This window comes from Neoarius graeffei, chromosome 5, assembly GCF_027579695.1.
Source record: "Neoarius graeffei isolate fNeoGra1 chromosome 5, fNeoGra1.pri, whole genome shotgun sequence".
NCBI lineage: Eukaryota > Metazoa > Chordata > Actinopteri > Siluriformes > Ariidae > Neoarius > Neoarius graeffei.
Window position 1 is genome coordinate 75,457,702 of NC_083573.1, and position 20,238 is coordinate 75,477,939.

Genomic DNA, 20,238 nt, shown 5'->3' on the forward strand with positions numbered 1-20,238 from the left:
CCTTTAAGTCTGTCCAGCTCTCTCACCTCTTCATCTGTACACTCTGCGCAAACTGAACCGGTTCCTTTCATCCTAATACCACCATAAACACCACCGTGCTTCTCGTCTCCTAGATCGAGTCATCTCTAACTCAGGATCGTACAGTATAGCAGCATTTGCATTTTTGAAATCTGACCCAGTATGTTGCTTACAGTGCTTCAACATTGGATTTTTCATTCATCTGACATTGAGCTTCTTGTAAACACCATTGTAACAGCGCTAGAAATAAGAAATCGTAAAGAATGATAACATACTTGCTGCCAAAGTTTAAATCACCCGCCCATTGCCATGATTAGTACGACTAAAGGCAATTAATGTGGTTCAAATATTCCCCAAATATTTCAATTAAAACGTATCATGTTTCAGGGTTGACTTTTCCTTTAAGAATTTTTAAGAGGTTTTGATGCATGATAGAAGCTTTCAAAAAAAGACTTAAAATGCCATTAGCTAACATTTCCTTGTGGAAATCCACAGCACTTGCGTCAGGAGTTGGAGGCGAAGTTTTATGACGACAGCTTTGACTGGGAGCAGGTGAGGCAAAACGATGCAGCCGGTCTGCTGAAGATGTTCATCAGAGAGCTGCCGTACCCTCTGCTCACACTGCAGCATTTGCCTGCCTTCACCGCCGCACAAAGTAAGCCCCTGTATAAAACACACACACACACACACTGTCTTACATGTCTTCACTGGAAATCCAAAAGTTCCGATGAAAATAATTAAACTGTGCGACTAGTTGCACCAAGAATTACAAAGACTTATTATGCACGATTTACATCTCTACAAATATTTTTGTAGCCACAGAAATGTCGCTCGCAGTCACTGATGGCAAGCAGATAACATAGCTTCCTGTATCGCTGAGTATGATGAGATTAACAATTCTGTTTCGGGTGTGTCAGATATCGCATCACATACACACCAGCTGCAGGCTCTGCACCTCCTCATCCTGCTTCTGCCCGAGGCGAACAGAGACACTCTGAAGGTAAGAAGCTCGCCTGCTTTAGAAACACTGTTGCCTGATGCCTTTCCAATTCCAGCATGTTTCACCATGTTGCAATTTTTATTCATTAATGAACATCATGTTGTGATGTTGAACCACTGACTATTATATTCAATGTCGAACGTCCATGAAATGGAAGATAATAAAAGAAAAGAAGCAGCTTTTTGTGTTAGAGGAAAAAAAACACAAGAAACTCCTGTTGTGATGACACTTTCCTGTGGGAGAATATTTACTGAATGCTACAAAGTGGAGACCAGAAATATGAAACGAATCCGTCAATGACGGCTTAGCTCACTCCGGCCCCGTCTAGTCCAGAAGGAACGATCTAAAGTCGGCCATCTTGCGCAATAAATGTTGCAAGCTATATTAAAAAAAAAAAAGAAGCTATATACACCCTAGGAATACCGACCTATTTGCCAGAAAGAATCCAGAATGGCGAGGAATTGACCGAGAAGCAGCGATTTTTGTTGAACTGTTGATTAAGGCTTAATTAGTCTATAACTTCTTTAATAATTGTAATTAAGCAAATCTGGGTAGACGTTATATGCACTCTAGGTACCGCTACGTTCATGCCAGAAAGAATCAAAATCGGTGAAGAATTGAGGGAGAAGAAGCGATTAGTGTGGAAACTGCTCATTAGGGCTTACTTGCTCCATATCTTCATTATTAAATTCAGTTATGCAACATTGGGTAGAAGCTATATGCACCCCAGGCAGACCGACCTTCCTGCCAAAAAGAATAAAAATCTGTGACAAATTGAGAGAGAAGAAGCGATTTTTGTGAAATGTGGACGACGACGACGGACGGACGACAAGCGATGGCATAAACCCCTCGCCTGTTGGCACAGGATGAACTAAAAACTATCACCTAACACAGGGGTATTCAATTAAGTCACTGAGGTCCAGTTATTAAATTTTGTCCAAGTAGAAGGTCCGAACCGAAGTCCAGCTTGTGTCTTTCCCTATGTCCACATTTTCATATGGTTTCAACAATATTTATCGTTAATTTCCAATGCAGGAAATGAACTGAGTGCACAACTACCTCTTTTACCATAAATAAAAGTAGTCCCAGGAAAATAAATTCAAGGCCTTCATTTCAGATTAAAGAAAACGGAAACCTCAGAATAAAATAAATTAAAAAGTGCAAACAGAGTGGAATAACTCCTTTTACTCTTAAATTAAAGAGGTCCCAACCTGAAGAATTGAAGGCCTACACTTCAAGTAAAAAAGTCAACTCAGAAAACATTAACTAAAAAGTGCAAACAGAGCATTGACTTCACATTTTCTCTTCTTTGTTCTTAAAATAAGGAGGTCCCAGCCTAAAAAAAATGAGGGCCTACTTTTCAAGAAAAAAAAAGTCCACATCTTCAGAAAACAAGTGGCTTTTTGGGGGGGAAATGCAAACAGAACATTTTTCTTTGAACTTTTCTCTTTTAATTCTTCTTTTACTTTTCGTAATGAGAAAAACGGGCATGTGGCTGACCTGCCAGTAATTTAAGGCCAAGTTTACATTAGACCGTATGTGTCTCGTTTTCTTCGCGGATGCACTGTCCGTTTACATTAAACCGCCTGGAAACGCCGGGAAACGGGAATCCGCCAGCGTCCACGTATTCAATCCAGATCGTATCAGCTCCGGTGCTGTGTAAACATTGAGAATACGCGGATACGCTGTGCTGAGCTCTAGCTGGCGTCGTCATTGGACAACGTCACTGTGACATCCACCTTCCTGATTCGCTGGCGTTGGTCATGTGACGCGACTGCTGAAAAACGGCGCAGGCTTCCACCTTGTATCACCTTTCATTAAAGAGTATAAAAGTATGAAAATACTGATGCAAATACTGATGCAAATACTGCCCATTGTGTAGTTATGATTGTCTTTAGGCTTGCCATCCTTCCACTTGCAAGTGGTAAGTGATATGCACTGGGATCACACACACAGCGGCTCAGTCCCGAATCGTGGCTCGTGCGCTTCACTCGCGCGCTCTGTGAGCTGCGCAGGGCCGGAGTGCGCACCCTCCAGAGGGCACTCGCTGTTCAGGGCGGAGTGATTTGGAGCGCAGGATGCCTGCGGAGCCGAGCGTATCCGTGTATTGGTGTTGCTGTGTGCACGCGAATCGTGTATTGGTGTTGCTGTGTGCACACTAATCGTTTTAAAAACGTTAATCTGATGATCCGCTGATACGGTCTAATGTAAACCCCACCTAAATCTTGGTTGGAATGGAGTTAGTGCCATTCTCATGCAGATATGTAGGTGTTCATTGTTGAGCCTAGAACGGTACTTGGTTTTGACAATGTTCATAGTGGAAAAAGCTGACTCTCAGCTGTAAGTCGATCCAAACATAGTCAAGGTGTGCAGTGCTCCTTTGGTTAGACCAGGGAACACACTCTCAAACAGTCTGTAACCAGAAAGTAGCAGGGTCAGTTGTCTCAAAATGCTCTCTTAATGCAGCATTTCCTTGCAGATCAATGAGCAGATCAATGTCTCAGCAACAGCGTTTAAGCACTCCTTCACAACTGTCCCATCACTAAATGTTTTTTTATGTTGCCCCAAAATCCACGCTACTTTTAAGGAACATTCGTTTGCACGTTGCTGGGCTGTAAATGTATGTGTGATGAGTCGGGTAGACCTGTCATACTGTGCTTGCAGTTGGGTTATTTTGCGTGCCCTCAGCTCGGACTTCAGGGGATAACTTTGCTCAAAAGAGCTGTGCTTCGTTTCGTAGTGGCGCTTCACGTTGATGCTTTTAATTAATGCCACGTTTTCGGAGCATATGAGGCACACTGGTTTTGAACTGCTCGCCGGAAGAATGAATATATATTTTTCCATCCATTCATGTTTAAAACAACGATTTTTCTTGTCTACTTTCCGCCGCCTTTTGGAGCAAGCCATGTTGTCTCGGTCGGTTGTCTCGGAACTCAACTCTCTTCCTCTCTGCTTGTTGCTGTGCTGTGGCGCGCTGGGTAAACTAACGATTTTATTGGCTCAACTGAGTGAAGCTATTGTCATATTAACTGGAGTAGCAGCGCCCGCTGTCAATAGCCACGACCGTCCAAAATAATGCTCCATGAAAATTACTTAATTTCGTGAATTTACCATTGGTCACGGGTCCGGACAGAACCATCACTGGGTCCGGATCCGGACCGAGGTCCGCCATTTGGTGATGCCTGTCCTAACAGAAAGCTTGAGCACATCTATGAACGTAGAGCTTTCTTTGTTCAATAACAACTCTTTCTTTTTTAAAATCCATTTATTATTAGGCTTAGATCGTGTCCTGTGCTAATATACAAGTCCCTGTAAAGGTGTTGTTAGTATAGTAAGTATTAGAATGACTGCATTAAAATAAACATGTTATCTGAATTAGTGTCAGAGCTGCTGTTTATAGAAAACCCCCTTCTGATCAATCTGTTCGGAGTTGAAAATTCAACAAGGTTATGATATAAATTTAAAACAAACAAACCAAGGAGTCTTATCTAATAATAAAGTTGTGTGAGTGTATTTTGGGTTAGGACCTCCAACTGGTATTTCTGATTCCATTCTGTGGGTTTGGTATAAAACAATAGGATATTTCTTTTTATTTGGCTTTGACTATAAGCCTGGGGCAGCACGAAAGAGAAGTTGTTTAGGTTGGCAGTGTGTGCTGCCTTTGCCGATTTAACGATAGTCACCTTGGTAAAGGCTGCCGGCGTAGAGTAATTACACGAGGACACGTGGATGCGGATTTACATTCTTAGACATTTGAATGAGCTTCCAGTTGAAAAACTGGTCAGTTGGGTTTGCTGTGAGATTTTTTAAATTTTTTTTTTTCTGGATGGTTCATTGAAAGAGAAACAAAACAGCCTGAAATATTAAAAGCTTTGATTTTAAGGTTTAGATGTTTAAGAGGTAGAAATCTGAATTATTATTTAAAAGCTTAGACTGTTTAGCAGAAGTCTAATTATTCTGAAGCCGCCCTGGTATTTGGAGAACGTCTGCCAGGTCAGTGCTTCTATCAGCGCTCCACCTAACTGCGTAAGCACGAGGAAATGTCTCATGATTATAATCTGTCATATAAAAATGAGAAGTTATTTAAAGATGTGCCTCTTACCAGGCAACATAACGCACAAACACCTGAGGTGTGGAACTTAGTAGTAATTCTCTTAATAGTTGGCTGTTCTGCCATGTTGTTAGTTGCAGGTTGAGGGTTTTTTTTTTTTTTTTTTTTGCTTAGCAGGTAAAGGAAAGGCTATTTATAGCTGCTACATCATGAACGATAACAGGAAATCACTTGTGTGGACGTTCCATAATGTTCAACGAAACAAATAAAAAATGTGACGTGTTGCTAGTTCATGAATAAAACATTGTATTTGTTGGTACATTGCTGTGGTCTAAGAGGAAAACATTCTTTGTGCTGCTATAGGAAAATAATGAACGATCACCCTGTCATTGACGATTTGACTATAACAGCACATCTTTACATAATCACAGTTCCTTTGACAGATCAGTGCTTTATTCTTTATTTCTGATTCCTGTTATTTGTATGTGTGTTATATGATCAGGCTTTGCTGACGTTTCTAAGGAAGGTTGTGGCACATGAGGAGAAGAACCGCATGAGTCTGTGGAACGTCTCCATGATTGTGGCCCCGAATCTGTTCACGTTTAGGGGACAGAAAGCCAAGCAGGAGGAGATGCAGGGGGCGGCAGGTGCAGCTCACCTAGTCCGGCTTCTCATCGTCCACCAGGACCTTCTGTGGACGGTAAGGCCTGTACTAGTTTGAGTTTTAAGATCAGAGGAAAGTCTGGCCATCACGAGGCGGCTGATAAACTGTCACAGAGATCAGTGCGTTTACTTTTTGTGAAGCCGCTTTGTGACAACGTCTGTTCAAAAGTGCTCTACAAATAAACTGACTTGATTAATTCAAGCCAATGTCAGCGAAGTGATCAGCAAGAAGCCGTCTAACCTGTCCCTTTCGTTTTGTTTATTTAAATAGAGCTCAGCTGCCAAAAGCATGACCTCATTGCGAGCCTTAAATCCTCTTTAGTTATTTGAGATGAATGAATGAGGTTTTGGTCCTCCAAATCCATCTTGGCTTCAGGTGTTAAGTCTGGGAGACAGATTTTCCCAATCACGTGCCACATCTGTTTTAATAGAAAGCTGTCTGCTTTTGTCTCAGGTGCCCTGTTTTCTCATCTCTCACGTGCGGAAAATGAACGAGGCTTCCATGTGCAAGAAGATTCCCAGCTCAGAGAAGACAAAGAGGAAATTACTCAGGAGACGCAACATCGACAGGGAAAAAGAAAGGAGTGAGGTGGGCTTCAGGGTCGTCCGTGTGTGATCAGCCACGAGTCATGTGATTTAACAAAGTGATGACTAGAACTGATGTATAGTCTCATCTCATTATCTCTAGCCGCTTTATCCTTCTACAGGGTCGCAGGCAAGCTGGAGCCTATCCCAGCTGACTACGGGCGAAAGGCGGGGTACACCCTGGACAAGTCACCAGGTCATCACAGGGCTGACACATAGACACAGACAACCATTCACACTCACACCTACAGTCAATTTAGAGTCACCAGTTAACCTAACCTGCATGTCTTTGGACTGTGGGGGAAACCGGAGCACCCGGAGGAAACCCACGCGGACACGGGGAGAACATGCAAACTCCGCACAGAAAGGCCCTCGCCGGCCCCGGGGCTCGAACCCAGGACCTTCTTGCTGTGAGGCGACAGCGCTAACCACTACACCACCGTGCCGCCCTGATGTATAGTGTTTAGTAAAAATAAAATTTAATTTATCCATTTTAGAAGTTCTGATATTGTTAAAAGTAGGCTCACCTGGCCACAGCCGTTTGCACTGAAACCGGATATCCGCCTGTGACGTAACCGGATCGCTAGTACGCCGTTTGCCTTCATTACACAGAGCCATCAAATAAAGGCTTCTAATTCTCAAAATCTAATCAGAAATTTTCTGTAACTCTGATTTTTACTGGCAACAAAATCAGAATTTTATGAAGTTTAAACCTCACTCAGCTGGATAACACATACACAGTACTGACACACAGCAACACGATTCTTGCCGTCTAAAAAGATCGCTTTGCTCAGTGAACAAAAACAAACAAAAGCATGTCAGGCAAAAATAAAATTGCACTTATTTTTACACCCAAATGCTTGACACTCGGGCCTCTTCAGGGTTGTTTAGTACAACTTAGAAGCGATTGTGTATCCACGAGATCTCAGCCTCGGTAAGTCATTTGCAGGGCTTTACATTAACTTTTTTGCTCACCGGCCACTGTGGCTAGTGGTTTTCCCGAGTCACTAGCCATTCAGCCTTTTCACTAGCCACAATTTTGTTGCCAGGAAATCGCAGTTTTTTCTTCACCATGATATGTTAAAGTTCGGAAGATCTAGATTTAATTATGAATGGCAGCGTATAATGTATCTCTACAGTAGCACTCAAGTATTCAGTGCTGTTATGGTAGCTCCCTATATGAAAACATGCAACCAATTCAGACAAAAATATAAACAGAGTATTCTGTTTATTGAACTCAAATTCAAGCCCCTTACGATATGAAATATCGTATAATATGAAAAATAACATTCAGTACAACTGAACTGATTCTAATATTAAAAGTCCAATTCAAAACATTTATCATTGAAAAACGTTTGATGTTTTGATATGCAAGTATTATGTGTATTATCAAGTATTATGTATATTATGTATTATCTATTAATTGTGTGTGTGTGTGTGTGTGTGTGAGAACATGTGGAGAGAGAGAGACATTAATTGTCCTCATTACATTCATCATCAGATGAGTCTGAATGGTCCATGAAAAATGGTCTTCGTGACCTGAGGCTTCCAGCAGGCCATAAGTTGATAGCTGGGGCGGGGTCAACTTCTTTCCAATCGCGTGAACATTTCTAAACAGCAGCTCCATCCTTTCCAGCTCAGTCAACTTCATGACAGCCAGGAACTTGAAAGCAGTGCTGTCCTGTAGTAAACCAGCCGTCTCCGCCTGTTTTGATGTTATAGTACTGATGTGTGCATTTGACTTTTCATGGTCCTTTATAGTTTCGAGTTTAAAATTACTGGTGCCTGTCTTTGCCAGACTTTCTACAGTCTTCGCAGTACATGGTATTTTCGGTTTTGCTATGAACTAGCCAATCTCGCCCGAACTTCCATTTGTCATTGAACTGTCTTATCTTCCTATTAGCGTCTTGTTCATCATCTGTGCCCCTTTTTCCTGAGCAGCAGGGTTTGAAATTCCAGCTATATGCCACCACATAGTGTGCTTGTCAGTCGTCAGCAACTTTGTTGCTTTGTTCATTAACCGCAAGTTATCATATCATTTGATTTTATCTGAGACGTTAACGAACGCCCCTCCTAGAACTGCCACCTTATTGTGGTGGAGGGATTTGTGTGCTTGAATGATCCTAGGAGCTATGTTGCCGGGGGCATTTTGCCCCTGTTAGGGTCTCCCAAGGCAGACAGGTCCTAGGTGACAGGCCAGACCAAGAGCAGTTCACCAAAACCCTTATGGATAAAATAAAATCAAGGACCGTGATGTCGCCCGGTATGGCGCAGCCGGGGCCCCACCCTGGAGCCAGGCCCGGGGTTGGGGCTCATATGCGAGCGCTTGGTGGCCGGGCCTTTGCCCACGGGGCCCGGCTGGGCTCAGCCCGAAGCGGTGACGTGGGCCCGACCTCCTGTGGGTTCACCACCCACAGAGGTAGCTGTAGGGGGCTGGTGCAGTGTGGATTAGGCAGCAGTCAAAGGCAGGGGCCTCAACGACCTGATCCCCGAACACAGCGGCTAGCTGTTGGGACATGGAATGTCACTTCGTTGGGGGGGAAAGAGCCTGAGCTTGTGCAGGAGGTTGAGAGGTACTGGCTAGAGATAGCCGGGCTCACCTCCATGCACAGCTTGGGCTCCAGAACCCAGCTCCTTGAGAGGGGCTGGACTCTCCACTTCTCTGGAGTCGCCCATGGTGAGCGGCGGCGGGCTGGTGTGGGCTTGCTTATAGCTCCCCAGCTCAGCCGCCATGTGTTGGAGTTTACCCCAGTGAACGAGAGGGTCGCCTCTCTGTGACTTCGGGTCGGGGAGAGGGCTCTTGTTGTTGTTTGTGCCTACGGGCCGAATAGCAGTATAGAGTATCCGGCCTTCTTGGAGTCCCTGGGAGAGGTACTGAGAGGTGCTCAGACTGGGGACTCCATTGTTCTACTGGGGGACTTCAACGCTCACCTGGGCGACGACAGTGACACCTGGAGGAGTGTGATTGGGAGGAACGGCCTCCCCGATCTGAACCCGAGTGGTGTTTTGTTATTGGACTTCTGTGCTAGTCACGGTTTGTCCATAACGAACACTATGTTCGAGCATAGGGGTGTCCATAAGTGCACGTGACACCAGGACACCTTAGGTCGGAGGTCGATGATCGACTTTGTTGTCGTTTCATCAGATCTCCGGCCCTATGTCTTGGACAGTCTGGTGAAGAGAGGGGCTGAGCTGTCAACTGATCACCACCTGGTGGTGAGTTGGATCCGCTGGCGGAGGAGGAAGCCGGACAGACCTGGCAGGCCCAAATGTATGGTGAGGGTCTGTTGGGAATGTCTGGCCAAGCACTTTGTCGGGGAGGTCTTTTAACTCCCACCTCCGGGAGAGCTTCTCCCAGCTTCTGAGGGAGGCGGGGGACATGGAGTCTGAGTGGACCATGTTCTCTACCTCCATTGTAGATGCAGCTGTTCGGAGCTGTGGCCGTAAGGTCTTCGGTGCCAGTCGTGGCGGGAATCCCTGAACCCGGTGGTGGACACCGGAAGTAAGGGACGCCGTCAAGCTGAAGAAGGAGTCCTGTCGGGCCATGTTGGCCTCCGGGACTCTGGAGGTAGCTGACGGGTATCGGCAGGCCAGGCGTGCCGCAGCTCGGGCAGTTGTGGAGGCAAAAACTCGGAACTGGGAGGAGTTCGGTGAGGCCATGGAGGAGGACTATCGGTCGGCCTCAAAGAAATTCTGGCAAACCGTCCGGCGCCTCAGGAGGGGGAAGCAGTACTCTGCCAACACTGTTTACAGTGCGGGTGGGGAGCTGTTGACCTCGACTGGGGACATTGTCGGGCGGTGGAAGGAATACTTCGAAGGAATACACCGTCACGTCTTCCATTGAGGAAGCGGAGGCTGATGACTCAGAGGTGGACCCGTCCATTACCCAAGCCGAAGTCACTGAGGTGGTTTTCAAGCTCCTCGGTGGCAGGGCACTGGGAGTGGATGAGATCCGCCCTGAGTATCTCAAGTCTCTGGATGTTGTGGGACTGTCTTGGCTGACACACCTCTGCAGCATCGCGTGGCGGTCGGGGACAGTGCCTCTGGAGTGGCAGACTGGGGTGGTGGTCCCTCTTTTTAAGAAAGGGGACCAGAGAGTGTGCTCCAATTATAGGGGAATCACACTTCTCAGCCTCCCCGGGAAGGTTTACTCCAGGGTACTGGAGAGGAGAATTCGGCCAATAGTCGAACCTCGGATCCAGGAGGAACAATGCGGTTTTCGTCCTGGTCGTGGAACACTGGACCAGCTCTATACCCTTCATAGGGTGCTCGAGGGTTCATGGGAGTTTGCCCAACCAGTCCACATGTGCTTTGTGGATCTGGAGAAGGCATTCGACCGTGTCCCTTGTGGCATTCTGTGGGGGGTGCTTCGGGAGTATGGGGTTCGGAGCTCTTTGCTAAGGGCTGTCCGGTCCCTGTACGAATGGAGCAGGAGTCTGGTTCGCATTGCCGGCAGTAAGTCAAACCTGTTCCCAGTGCATGTTGGACTCCGGCAGGGCTGCCCTTTGTCACCGGTTCTGTTCATAATTTTTATGGACAGAATTTCTAGGCGTAGCCAGGGGCCGGAAGGAATCCTGTTTGGGAACCACAGGATTTCATCTCTGCTTTTTGTGGATGATGTTGTCCTGTTGGCTTCTTCAAGCCAGGACCTTCAGCATGCACTGGGGCGGTTTGCAGTCGAGTGTGAAGCGGCTGGGATGAGAATCAGCACCTCCAAGTCCGAGGCCATGGTTCTCGACCGGAAAAGGGTGGCTTGCCCTCTCCAGGTTGGTGGAGAAGTCCTGCCTCAAGTGGAGGAGTTTAAGTATCTCGGGATCTTGTTCACGAGTGAGGGAAGGATAGAGCGTGAGATCGGCAGGCGGATCGGTGCAGCCTCCGCAGTGATGCGGTCGCTTTACCGGTCCGTCATGGTGAAGAAGGAGCTGAGCCAAAAGGCGAAGCTCTCGATTTACTGGTCGATCTGTTCCGACTCTCACCTATGGTCATGAGCTTTGGGTAATGACCGAAAGAACAAGATCACGTATACAAGTGGCCGAAATGAGTTTCCTTCGCAGGGTGGCTGGGCGCTCCCTTAGAGATGGGGTGAGAAGCACAGTCACCCGGGAGGAGCTCAGAGTAGAGCCGCTGCTCCTCCACATCGAGAGGAATCGGCTGAGGTGGTTCAGGCATCTCTTTCGGATGCCTCCTGGACGCCTCCCTGGGGAGGTGTTCCAGGCATGTGCCCCCGGGAGGAGGCCCCGGGGAAGACCCAGGACACGCTGGAGGGACTATGTCTCTCGGCTGGCCTGGGAACGCCTCGCTGTTCTTCCCGAGGAGCTGGCCGAGGTGTCTGGGGAAAGGGAAGTTTGGGCTTCCATGCTCAGACTGCTGCCTCCGCGACCCGGCCCCGGATAAAGCGGATGAAGACGAGACGAGACGTTAACGAACGTTCTAAACAATTCTAACATGTTGTGTCAGAATGTTTATGCAGGTGCTCATGGGAGTTGTAGGCACGTAATGATTACATTGCAATGCGTTTATTATATCAGATGCCTTCAGAGAAAACTACAATTAAAATATATTATTGTCATACCACAGAATAAACCACCCGCCAAAGTGGCTAGTGAGACTAAAGTTATTACCCGCCAAAGCCGAATTGGTGCTAATGTAAAGCCCTGGTCATTTGGTGTATGACATCACAATCTCAGATTTTCTCACGTAATTTGTACTCCAGGCGCAATACTTGAACCTCGGAGAGAGTAAGATGTCAGCGCCCAGGGACATTTGTTTGTTTTTCTTTTAAAATAAAATGTGTACACAGTATACAGGTACAAATATGAACAAGTGAACACTCAAACATGTCTTGTATAAATATTATCTGTTAGTAGACAGGAGTTTATTTTTGGGTTTTGTTTGATTCTAGCCCTCTGATTTCAGGTCACTGACCTTCGTGAAGGGGTCATCAGGGTGCAGGCACCACTACATGCCAAGATCTCTATGGCAATCCAGCTGGACAGTAAGACGAAGGCTCAGGACGTGATGGCACGATTTGATTTCGAGAATGGGTGCGTGAGCAACATCTCTTTATTTCTATACACGGAGGAACGCAGCTGAGCAGATGTCTAATTCTTACTTTCTCCTTTTTAGGCAAGCGTCTCGAAACAGCAGCAGAAGACAGCGGCATTTTTTGTTTGAGGTTGGAGGGAATATAGGTAAGACGATAACGGAAGAAAAAAAAACCCTCTTTCATTTGTTGGCATCAATTTATCATCAGTTTCTGAGTACACACATACAGGACTGGTCAAACGTGGATTGTAATCATCACAAACTTAGAACTTTTACACAACTAAATGCTTAGATTTTTTTTAAGATGCATGAAAATAGCGAAATGGGTGTCGGTGTAAATGAACTTTTGAAAAAAGACAAATATAAAAAAAAAATTATAAAACAGATGGTTTTGATTCTAAAATCTGATTGGCTGAGCTGATTGAAGCCGTTATTAATTCCACGAAGTACGCTCGCCTGTGACCACATCACAGTAACTACTTTGCAAAGGAACCCAATCATTACACGATTAGTTTAATTTGTTCCTGAACATTAATGTGGAAGAATTGCTTACTGCAAGTATTATTCATAAAAAAGTTAATTATTTTATTAAACACACTATTTTATCGTGATTTTAATTAAATATATTGATTAACAAAAAAAAGCTTACTGTTAACGGAATGCATTGTGTGATGAAAGAACTGTTTATTGCAAATTATTTTTATTGAACGCAGGATTTTATCGTTAGTGTCCCCATAAGCCACTTGAGCTCTTTCAATAATTTAATTACAGCTTTCATTGCTCCTCATAACATCACTATAATGCACAGTCTCTCACGCCTGATTGCTTTATTAAACTTTCAACAAGTAATTTTTATGTATATTATAAAAATGCGACCTCTTGTTTCTGAATTAGTAAAAGAAAATTAATTGTTAGCAAATTGCTGTGGTGTAAGAGGAATAAAGCACGTCCGGACATGCTGTTGCAGGAAAATCAACTTTGAGGTATTAACTCCATCACATCACCTTAATGTTGATTATTTTCCTCGAACAGTATGCCTGTAGTGTTTTTTTTTTTTTTTTTAATTCCTTACATAATGATCATGGTTCATTTAACAGTTCAGTTTTTAGTACTTTTTTAAAAAAATTATTATTTCAGGGATGCAAACGGCGCGCCTTTTGGCGGATGCCGCCTTTTTCACAGCTGAATCGCGCAGATCCGATTTTTTTTGGGGGGGGCCCGTTGGAGTGTCCGATTTATAATTTCATCAAAGTAAATTCTGTATATAAGCAAATGCCGTTACAGTCCATGAAACATAGGAAGTATAAGTATGAGAAGAAAACAGTAAATCAGAAAGCTGCACACGTTTGCGCGAAAGCTGCGCAAACGTGTGCAGCTTTCTGATTTACTGTTTTCTTCTCATACTTATACTTCCTATGTTTCATGGACTGTAACAGCATTTGCTTATTTAGTAATTTTAATACAGAATTTACTTTGAAATTATAATCAGACACTCCAACGCCCCCCCTAAAAAAAAAAAATCGGATCTGCGCGATTTTGCTTCCTGATGAGCAAAAGTGTTCGCTGCTCTTAAGCTACATTCACATTACAAGCCTCATTGTTCAAATTCGATTTTTTTGCTCAGACTTGATAGGATTTGCCTGTTGTGAAAGTTTACATTCATAATTTTAAAGTGCATATCACGGGTAAATTCAGGAGCAAGATCAATGTAATTCTCCTATTTTATATTAAACTTTGGTCAAATATCTGTAACATTCTGCATTTTGTGCAATTTTTTGACCTTGCGCAATACCAGAAAAATTCAGCTGAAATCAAGCCATTTGAGGCGAATTGGTTCGCCTCTGAAAAAACTTGGCATTTGGATTTCCCGGCAAACATTGATTTTCGTGGCGTCGCGTGCGGGACGCCTCCCTCTGAATCCTACGTCAGCGCTGGTTTGTTTATGAGAAAACGACCTGGTGGTTTTCTGCAAATTTCTTCAATGTTATTGCGTAATTATTAAAATGGTTAACAGATGTATCGTAGGAGGGTGTAGCAACACCAATCTTGATGGGATTAGTACTCATTGTTTCCCAAAAGACCGGACAATGAGAGAGAAATGGGAGCGCTTGGTCTACACAGGCTGTGCACTGAAACCGTGCAAAGCTCGCGCAGCCTGCTGGCGCTTCCGCAGGTGACGTCACGAATCTGGCTCCAGACTCCCTCGGGATTTTTCCAGACGTGTTTAGTTATTTTATTTTTTCTGCTGTAGACAGATGGCCTTGTGCAAAATTACCCTTCTGGATGAGTGTGTAAAGGGACATTCTTTCATATAAAAAAAAAAAATGAAATTGGTCCAGAATATGCACTTTAAGTGACCTGTATCGAACTGTAATGTGAACACGTCCATCCTCCGAAGCTAACCGATAGATTTTTGCACGAGTCACCGACAATTAAAAAAAAAAAAAAAACATATTTGTGAGATGACTCATGGTAGTAAAACTGATTAAATGAACACGCTAGTAGCTAATGTATGCGTCACGTTCTGCTCTGGAGGACGGCAAAAGAACAGTTCATCAGCTGTACATGATCAGGTCAAGAAGGAAAAAGAAAAAAAGTCAGACAGCTCGCTTTTGAAGCGATCCTATCTCTCCTCCATTGTTGTTTTGCTGCACTGCCGCTGCTGGGTGATGAAGGCAGCGCTCAGTGCATGCGTATAGGTGAGCCATGTGAATTCCGATCTGACCGTTCTCATTCATGCGGTCAAGAATGAGATGTATCCAGTTTCGGACCACGTATGAAAGTGACTCAAATCTGATTTGAAAAGATTGGATTTCTGTGTCCATGCAGCCCTGAAAATATCAGTTCTGTGTCACATGAAGGCAAAAAAAATCAGATTTGAGTCACTTCAGCCTGGTAATGTGAACGTAGCTTTAGTGTACACTAGCAGAGAAGAAGAAAAAAAAAGACACAAAGGTTTTGTTTTACGTAATCGGACATGTATACTTCCCATTTGTTCTGAAATCTTCTGAAAATTTTTCTATACGAACTTGTTCTGATGATACAATTGTCTCAGAGTTTTCTCCCTAAATAAGGAATGTCTTTCTTTCCAGGGGAACGCTGCCTTGATCCGGATACTCACCTTCTGGAGGTGTACCGTGTGAATCCTCACTGTGAATGGGTCCTGAAATCCAGAACAACCTGAGCATATTTATTCTACAGCACGAGATCAACCGAGGACACTACAGCTGGGTCTCCTTAGTACTCATTTCAGGATATGGGTCATGAAAACAGGAGATTAAAGAAGCTGCCCCTCTTTCCAAAACGCGTACAAACGCACAAGTTTTCAACAATGGAGTCGAGACGACCTCATTTGCCCCCTTTTCAGACATTTTAGAAGGATTTTGATTTATCCTTCATGTGGAAAGCTGGATTTGAGGAAGGTGCTCTCCAGAAAGAGGGCTTTGTTTGTTTGTTTTTTCTCCACGGCTTGCGTCACACAGGATGAACAATGCAATGCTGGCCATTGAGATTGTTTGATGCCAGAAACATGGTGGGCTCTTATCTTACTGATTTAAGACCACTGTTGAAGCATGTTTTCCCAATGCCTACAAGGCCTCATGTGTTAAAAAAAAAGCATGTACATATATTTATACCACTAATTTATCCAGGTATCTTGAGATTTTACCAAGTAAACCGTAGCTGGTTTTGTATTACTTGCATACACTGACTGCATGCTCGCGATTAAGCCATCTGAACTTTATGATTAGGTACAATTTGCATACTGATCATATAGTTGTTGTTATTGTACCAAGTGAACTTTAAAATGCCAATTCGCAATATGGATTCAGTAGCTGTGCTGCATGAAACCCTAGCAGGCTGTAGTGACTGCAGGTTGCCTGTTTTAAACACTAATGCTATGAAAACTTGTAGCACAGTAACCTGTGGATTGTGAATTTACAATGCAAATGAGACTCTCCACTGTTCGGCAACTAAACTGAAGTTGAAAGTAATAATGTGGTCAAACAGGCTGGTTGTGGAGAGCTGGGTTTCTGTGCTGGAGCAGAGCATTGCCAGAACAAGCTAAGGACTGGTTTTACATTCTGCCCTGGGCTGCGTTTCCACTTTAACCCAATCCCAATGCCTGCTTAGAGTTCGGTCCCAAGTTCTGCTCAGTCTGCATCCAGTAGGCCAGCTGGAAATCTCGCCCCTGGTCATTGCCAACACGATGACCACAGTTACTCTTAACACTAAGTATTGTAAGTAAAGATGAGCTCATCGTTACTGTAGTAATTAGTTCTCTTTTTGTACAAGGCCTTTTTTTTTTTTTTGGGTAAACCACAATGTACTCGACTGTTATATATTTTTTGTTTTTGTATTAACATGATTTGACAATGCCAACTTGTATCTGACTTGTGTTTTTTGTCATGTGCTCTGTCAGTATCACTGAGTACGCCACTGATGAGAATGTCACCTGTACTGATAAAAGAACAAAATCTGGAAGCTCACTCATAGTGGCAGTCTAAGGGCAGTTGTTGATTGCGCCCATAAACTTTTTGACTATTCTATTGCAGCTTAACAATATGGTCTTAAGGATGAGACGTTACATTACATGACCGGCGTTTAGCAGACGCTCTTATCCAGAGCGACATACAACACACCCAGAGCAGCCCGGGGAGCAGTTGGGGGTTAGGTGCCTTGCTCAAGGGCACATGAGCCATTCCTGCTGGTCCATGGAATCGAACCAGCAACCTTTTGGTCCCAAAGCTGCTTCTCTAACTATTAGGCCATGGCTTCGCCATGGGCATTAAATGTCCTATAAAAGCTGTTTTTTTTTTTTTTTTTGAAGCAGTCCTGGTTACTTGGCTTTCCTAAATGTTTTATGCTCGTGCTGCACAATCAGGCACTAAATGAGGCGTGCTCTACTAAAGGCAAGCAAAATCAAGTGTTTACTTATTAATACACAAACCCCAAATTCTTTCCTCTGAAGAAATCTCCTGCTTGCATCCTGTTTCCAACCTGAAGTGAAATAACATCACATCCTGAAGTTTTCCACTCCGTTATATCACAGCAATTTGCCAACAGTTACATTTTATAAATTAACTAGACAGGGACACTCTAACGAGTGCAAACCCCACCTTTTCCCTATTAAAATACATTGGGTGAAAATTTCGAAGTTCTGCCATGACCTTGACCTCCAAAATTTAATGGTTTCCTTCCTGGGTGATTAGCAACACGTACAAAATTTGGTCCAAATCGATCCACTGGTTCTTGAGATATCTTGCAGACACAGACAGACAGACAGATACACACACACACACAGACTGACGCAGGTGAAAATAATAACCCCTCCGACTACTGTCGGCGGGGTTAATTAAAGAACAGGTCAGGATTAAAAAAAAATCTATTATTAGGTAGAATATGTCCACAAAACAAGTTAGTTCTTATCACCTACATTATAGCAGCTAATTAAGTTATTCCACGAACTGGAGTCGTACATGAGTTGATAGCTACACTGGTGCTTGAAAGTTTGTGACCCCTTTAGAATTCTCTGTATTTCTGCATAAATATGACCTAAAACATCATCAGATTTTCACTCAAGTCCTAAAAGTAGATAAAGAGAACCCAGTTAAACAAATAAGACAAAAATATTATACTCGGTCATTTGTTTATTGAGGAAAATGATCCAATATTACATATCTGAGTGGCAAAAGTATGTGAACCTCTAGGATTAGCAGTTAATTTGAAGGTGAAATTAGAGTCAGGTGTTTTCAATCAATGGGACGACAATCAGGTGTGAGTGGGCACCCTGTTTTATTTAAAGAACAGGGATCTGTCAAAGTCTGATCTTCACAACACATGTTTGTGGAAGTGTATCATGGCACAAACAAAGGAGATTTCTGAGGACCTCAGAAAAAGCGTTGTTGATGCTCATCAGGCTGGAAAAGGTTACAAAACCATCTCTAAAGAGTTTGGACTCCACCAATCCACAGTCAGACAGATTGTGTACAAATGGAGGAAATTCAAGACCATTGTTACCCTCCCCAGAAGTGGTCAACCAACAAAGATCATTCCAAGAGCCAGGCGTGTAATAGTTGGTGAGGTCACAAAGGACCCCAGGGTAACTTCTAAGCAACTGAAGGCCTCTCTCACATTGGCTAATGTTAATGTTCATGAGTCCACCATCAGGAGAACACTGAACAACAATGGTGTGCATGGCAGGGTTGCAAGGAGAAAGCCACTGCTCTCCAAAAAGAACATTGCTGCTCATCTGCAGTTTACTAAAGATCACATGGACAAGCCAGAAGACTATTGGAAAAATGTTTTGTGGATGGATGAGACCAAAATAGAACTTTTTTGGTTTAAATGAGAAGTGTTATGTTTGGAGAAAGGAAAACACTGCATTCCAGCATAAGAACCTAGAATAGAATGCCTTTATTGTCACTATACACATGTACTGTACAATGAGATAAAAACCTTATCCCATCTGTGAAACATGGTGGTGGTAGTATCATGGTTTGGGCCTGTTTTGCTGCATCAGGGCCAGGACGGCTTGCTATCATCGATGGAACAATGAATTCTGAATTATAACAGCGAATTCTAAAGGAAAATGTCAAGACATCTGTCCATGAACTGAATCTCAAGAGAAGGTGGGTCATGCAGCAAGACAACAACCCTAAGCACACAAGTCGTTCTACCAAAGAATGGTTAAAGAAGAATAAAGTTAATGTTTTGGAATGGCCAAGTCAAAGTCCTGACCTTATTCCAATCGAAATGTTGTGGAAGGACCTGAAGCGAGCAGTTCATGTGAGGAAACCCACCAACATCCCAGAGTTGAAGCTGTTCTGTATGGAGGAATGAGCTAAAATTCCTCCAAGCCGGTGTGCAGGACTGATCAACAGTTACCGCAAACATTTAGTTGCAGTTATTGCTGCACAAGGGGGTCACACCAGATACTGAAAGCAAAGGTTCACATACTTTTGCCACTCACAGATATGTAATACTGGATCATTTTCCGCAATAAATAAATGACCAAGTATAATATTTTTGTCTCATTTGTTTAACTGGGTTCTCTTTATCTACTTTTAGGACTTGTGTGAAAATCTGATGTTTTAGGTCATATTTATGCAGAAATATAGAAAATTCTAAAGGGTTCACAAACTTTCAAGCACATGTTTTATTCTATCCACATTCACTGGATTTAGCGAAACGGAGCATTTTTATTTTTTGCAAATTCAATAAATAACTTTATGCAAAACGTCCGACAAAGTAATTTCCGCGTAGAATGTAAACAAACTGGCAAAATGACAGGAGCATTTTGTGAAAAATGCTGTAGTAATAATTCTTGAAAAATAAAAAAAAAAGATACGTTCTTACCGCCAAACACTTTCATTCCATATTTTATTGCTTTTGTTTTTTGTAATTTTTGGGGGTTTGGTGTTCGAGTCGAGTCTTTATTTTGTCCTTGGATGGTTCAGCAGCATGCTCTGCCATTTTGTTTTTCTCTTCTCACGGTATATGTGCTGATAGCCTAGTAGTAGAGCAGCCAATCAGAGCGTGCGATTGTTCATATCCAATGAATGTGGATAGAGTAAAAAGTATTGTCCCCTCACCAGTCTCCCCTCCCCCCATAATAAATGTAATAAAACAAAAAAGGTGGTTTGTTGTGTTGCTGAGAAACCACACTGTGTCGGAAAATGTAACTTTATAGCTTTACATCTGACTGGTACAAAGTACTGACACTGGAGACTCCTTCCAAAGATGATAAACATCTCCTCACAGTAAACTTATCCAGTATCCAAGAATATTTTAATCAGTTAATTAATCCACCATGCAAGCCCGTTAAGCTGTTCCTATAGAAACGACAACATTTTAGAACAAAGCACAATTAATATAA

At 43.4% G+C, this 20,238-nt stretch overlaps 1 protein-coding gene across 6 annotated transcripts in view; it reads left to right on the forward strand.

The window, feature by feature from the left end:
• The window catches only part of arhgap28 (Rho GTPase activating protein 28), a 74,343-nt gene extending 57,597 nt beyond the window's left edge, over positions 1 to 16,746 (forward strand). For 5 of the 6 annotated variants that reach the window (XM_060922401.1, XM_060922402.1, XM_060922406.1 and 2 more), the window contains exons 9-15: positions 514 to 673; positions 936 to 1,018; positions 5,572 to 5,769; positions 6,187 to 6,321; positions 12,234 to 12,361; positions 12,444 to 12,508; positions 15,455 to 16,746. In XM_060922401.1, coding sequence (XP_060778384.1) covers positions 514 to 673; positions 936 to 1,018; positions 5,572 to 5,769; positions 6,187 to 6,321; positions 12,234 to 12,361; positions 12,444 to 12,508; positions 15,455 to 15,546 — 861 coding nt within the window. In that variant the 3' untranslated portion in view covers positions 15,547 to 16,746. The remainder of the gene's footprint in view (positions 1 to 513; positions 674 to 935; positions 1,019 to 5,571; positions 5,770 to 6,186; positions 6,322 to 12,233; positions 12,362 to 12,443; positions 12,509 to 15,454) is intronic. The other variant, XM_060922403.1, reaches the window with a different exon arrangement.
• Positions 16,747 to 20,238: the final 3,492 nt, after the last annotated feature.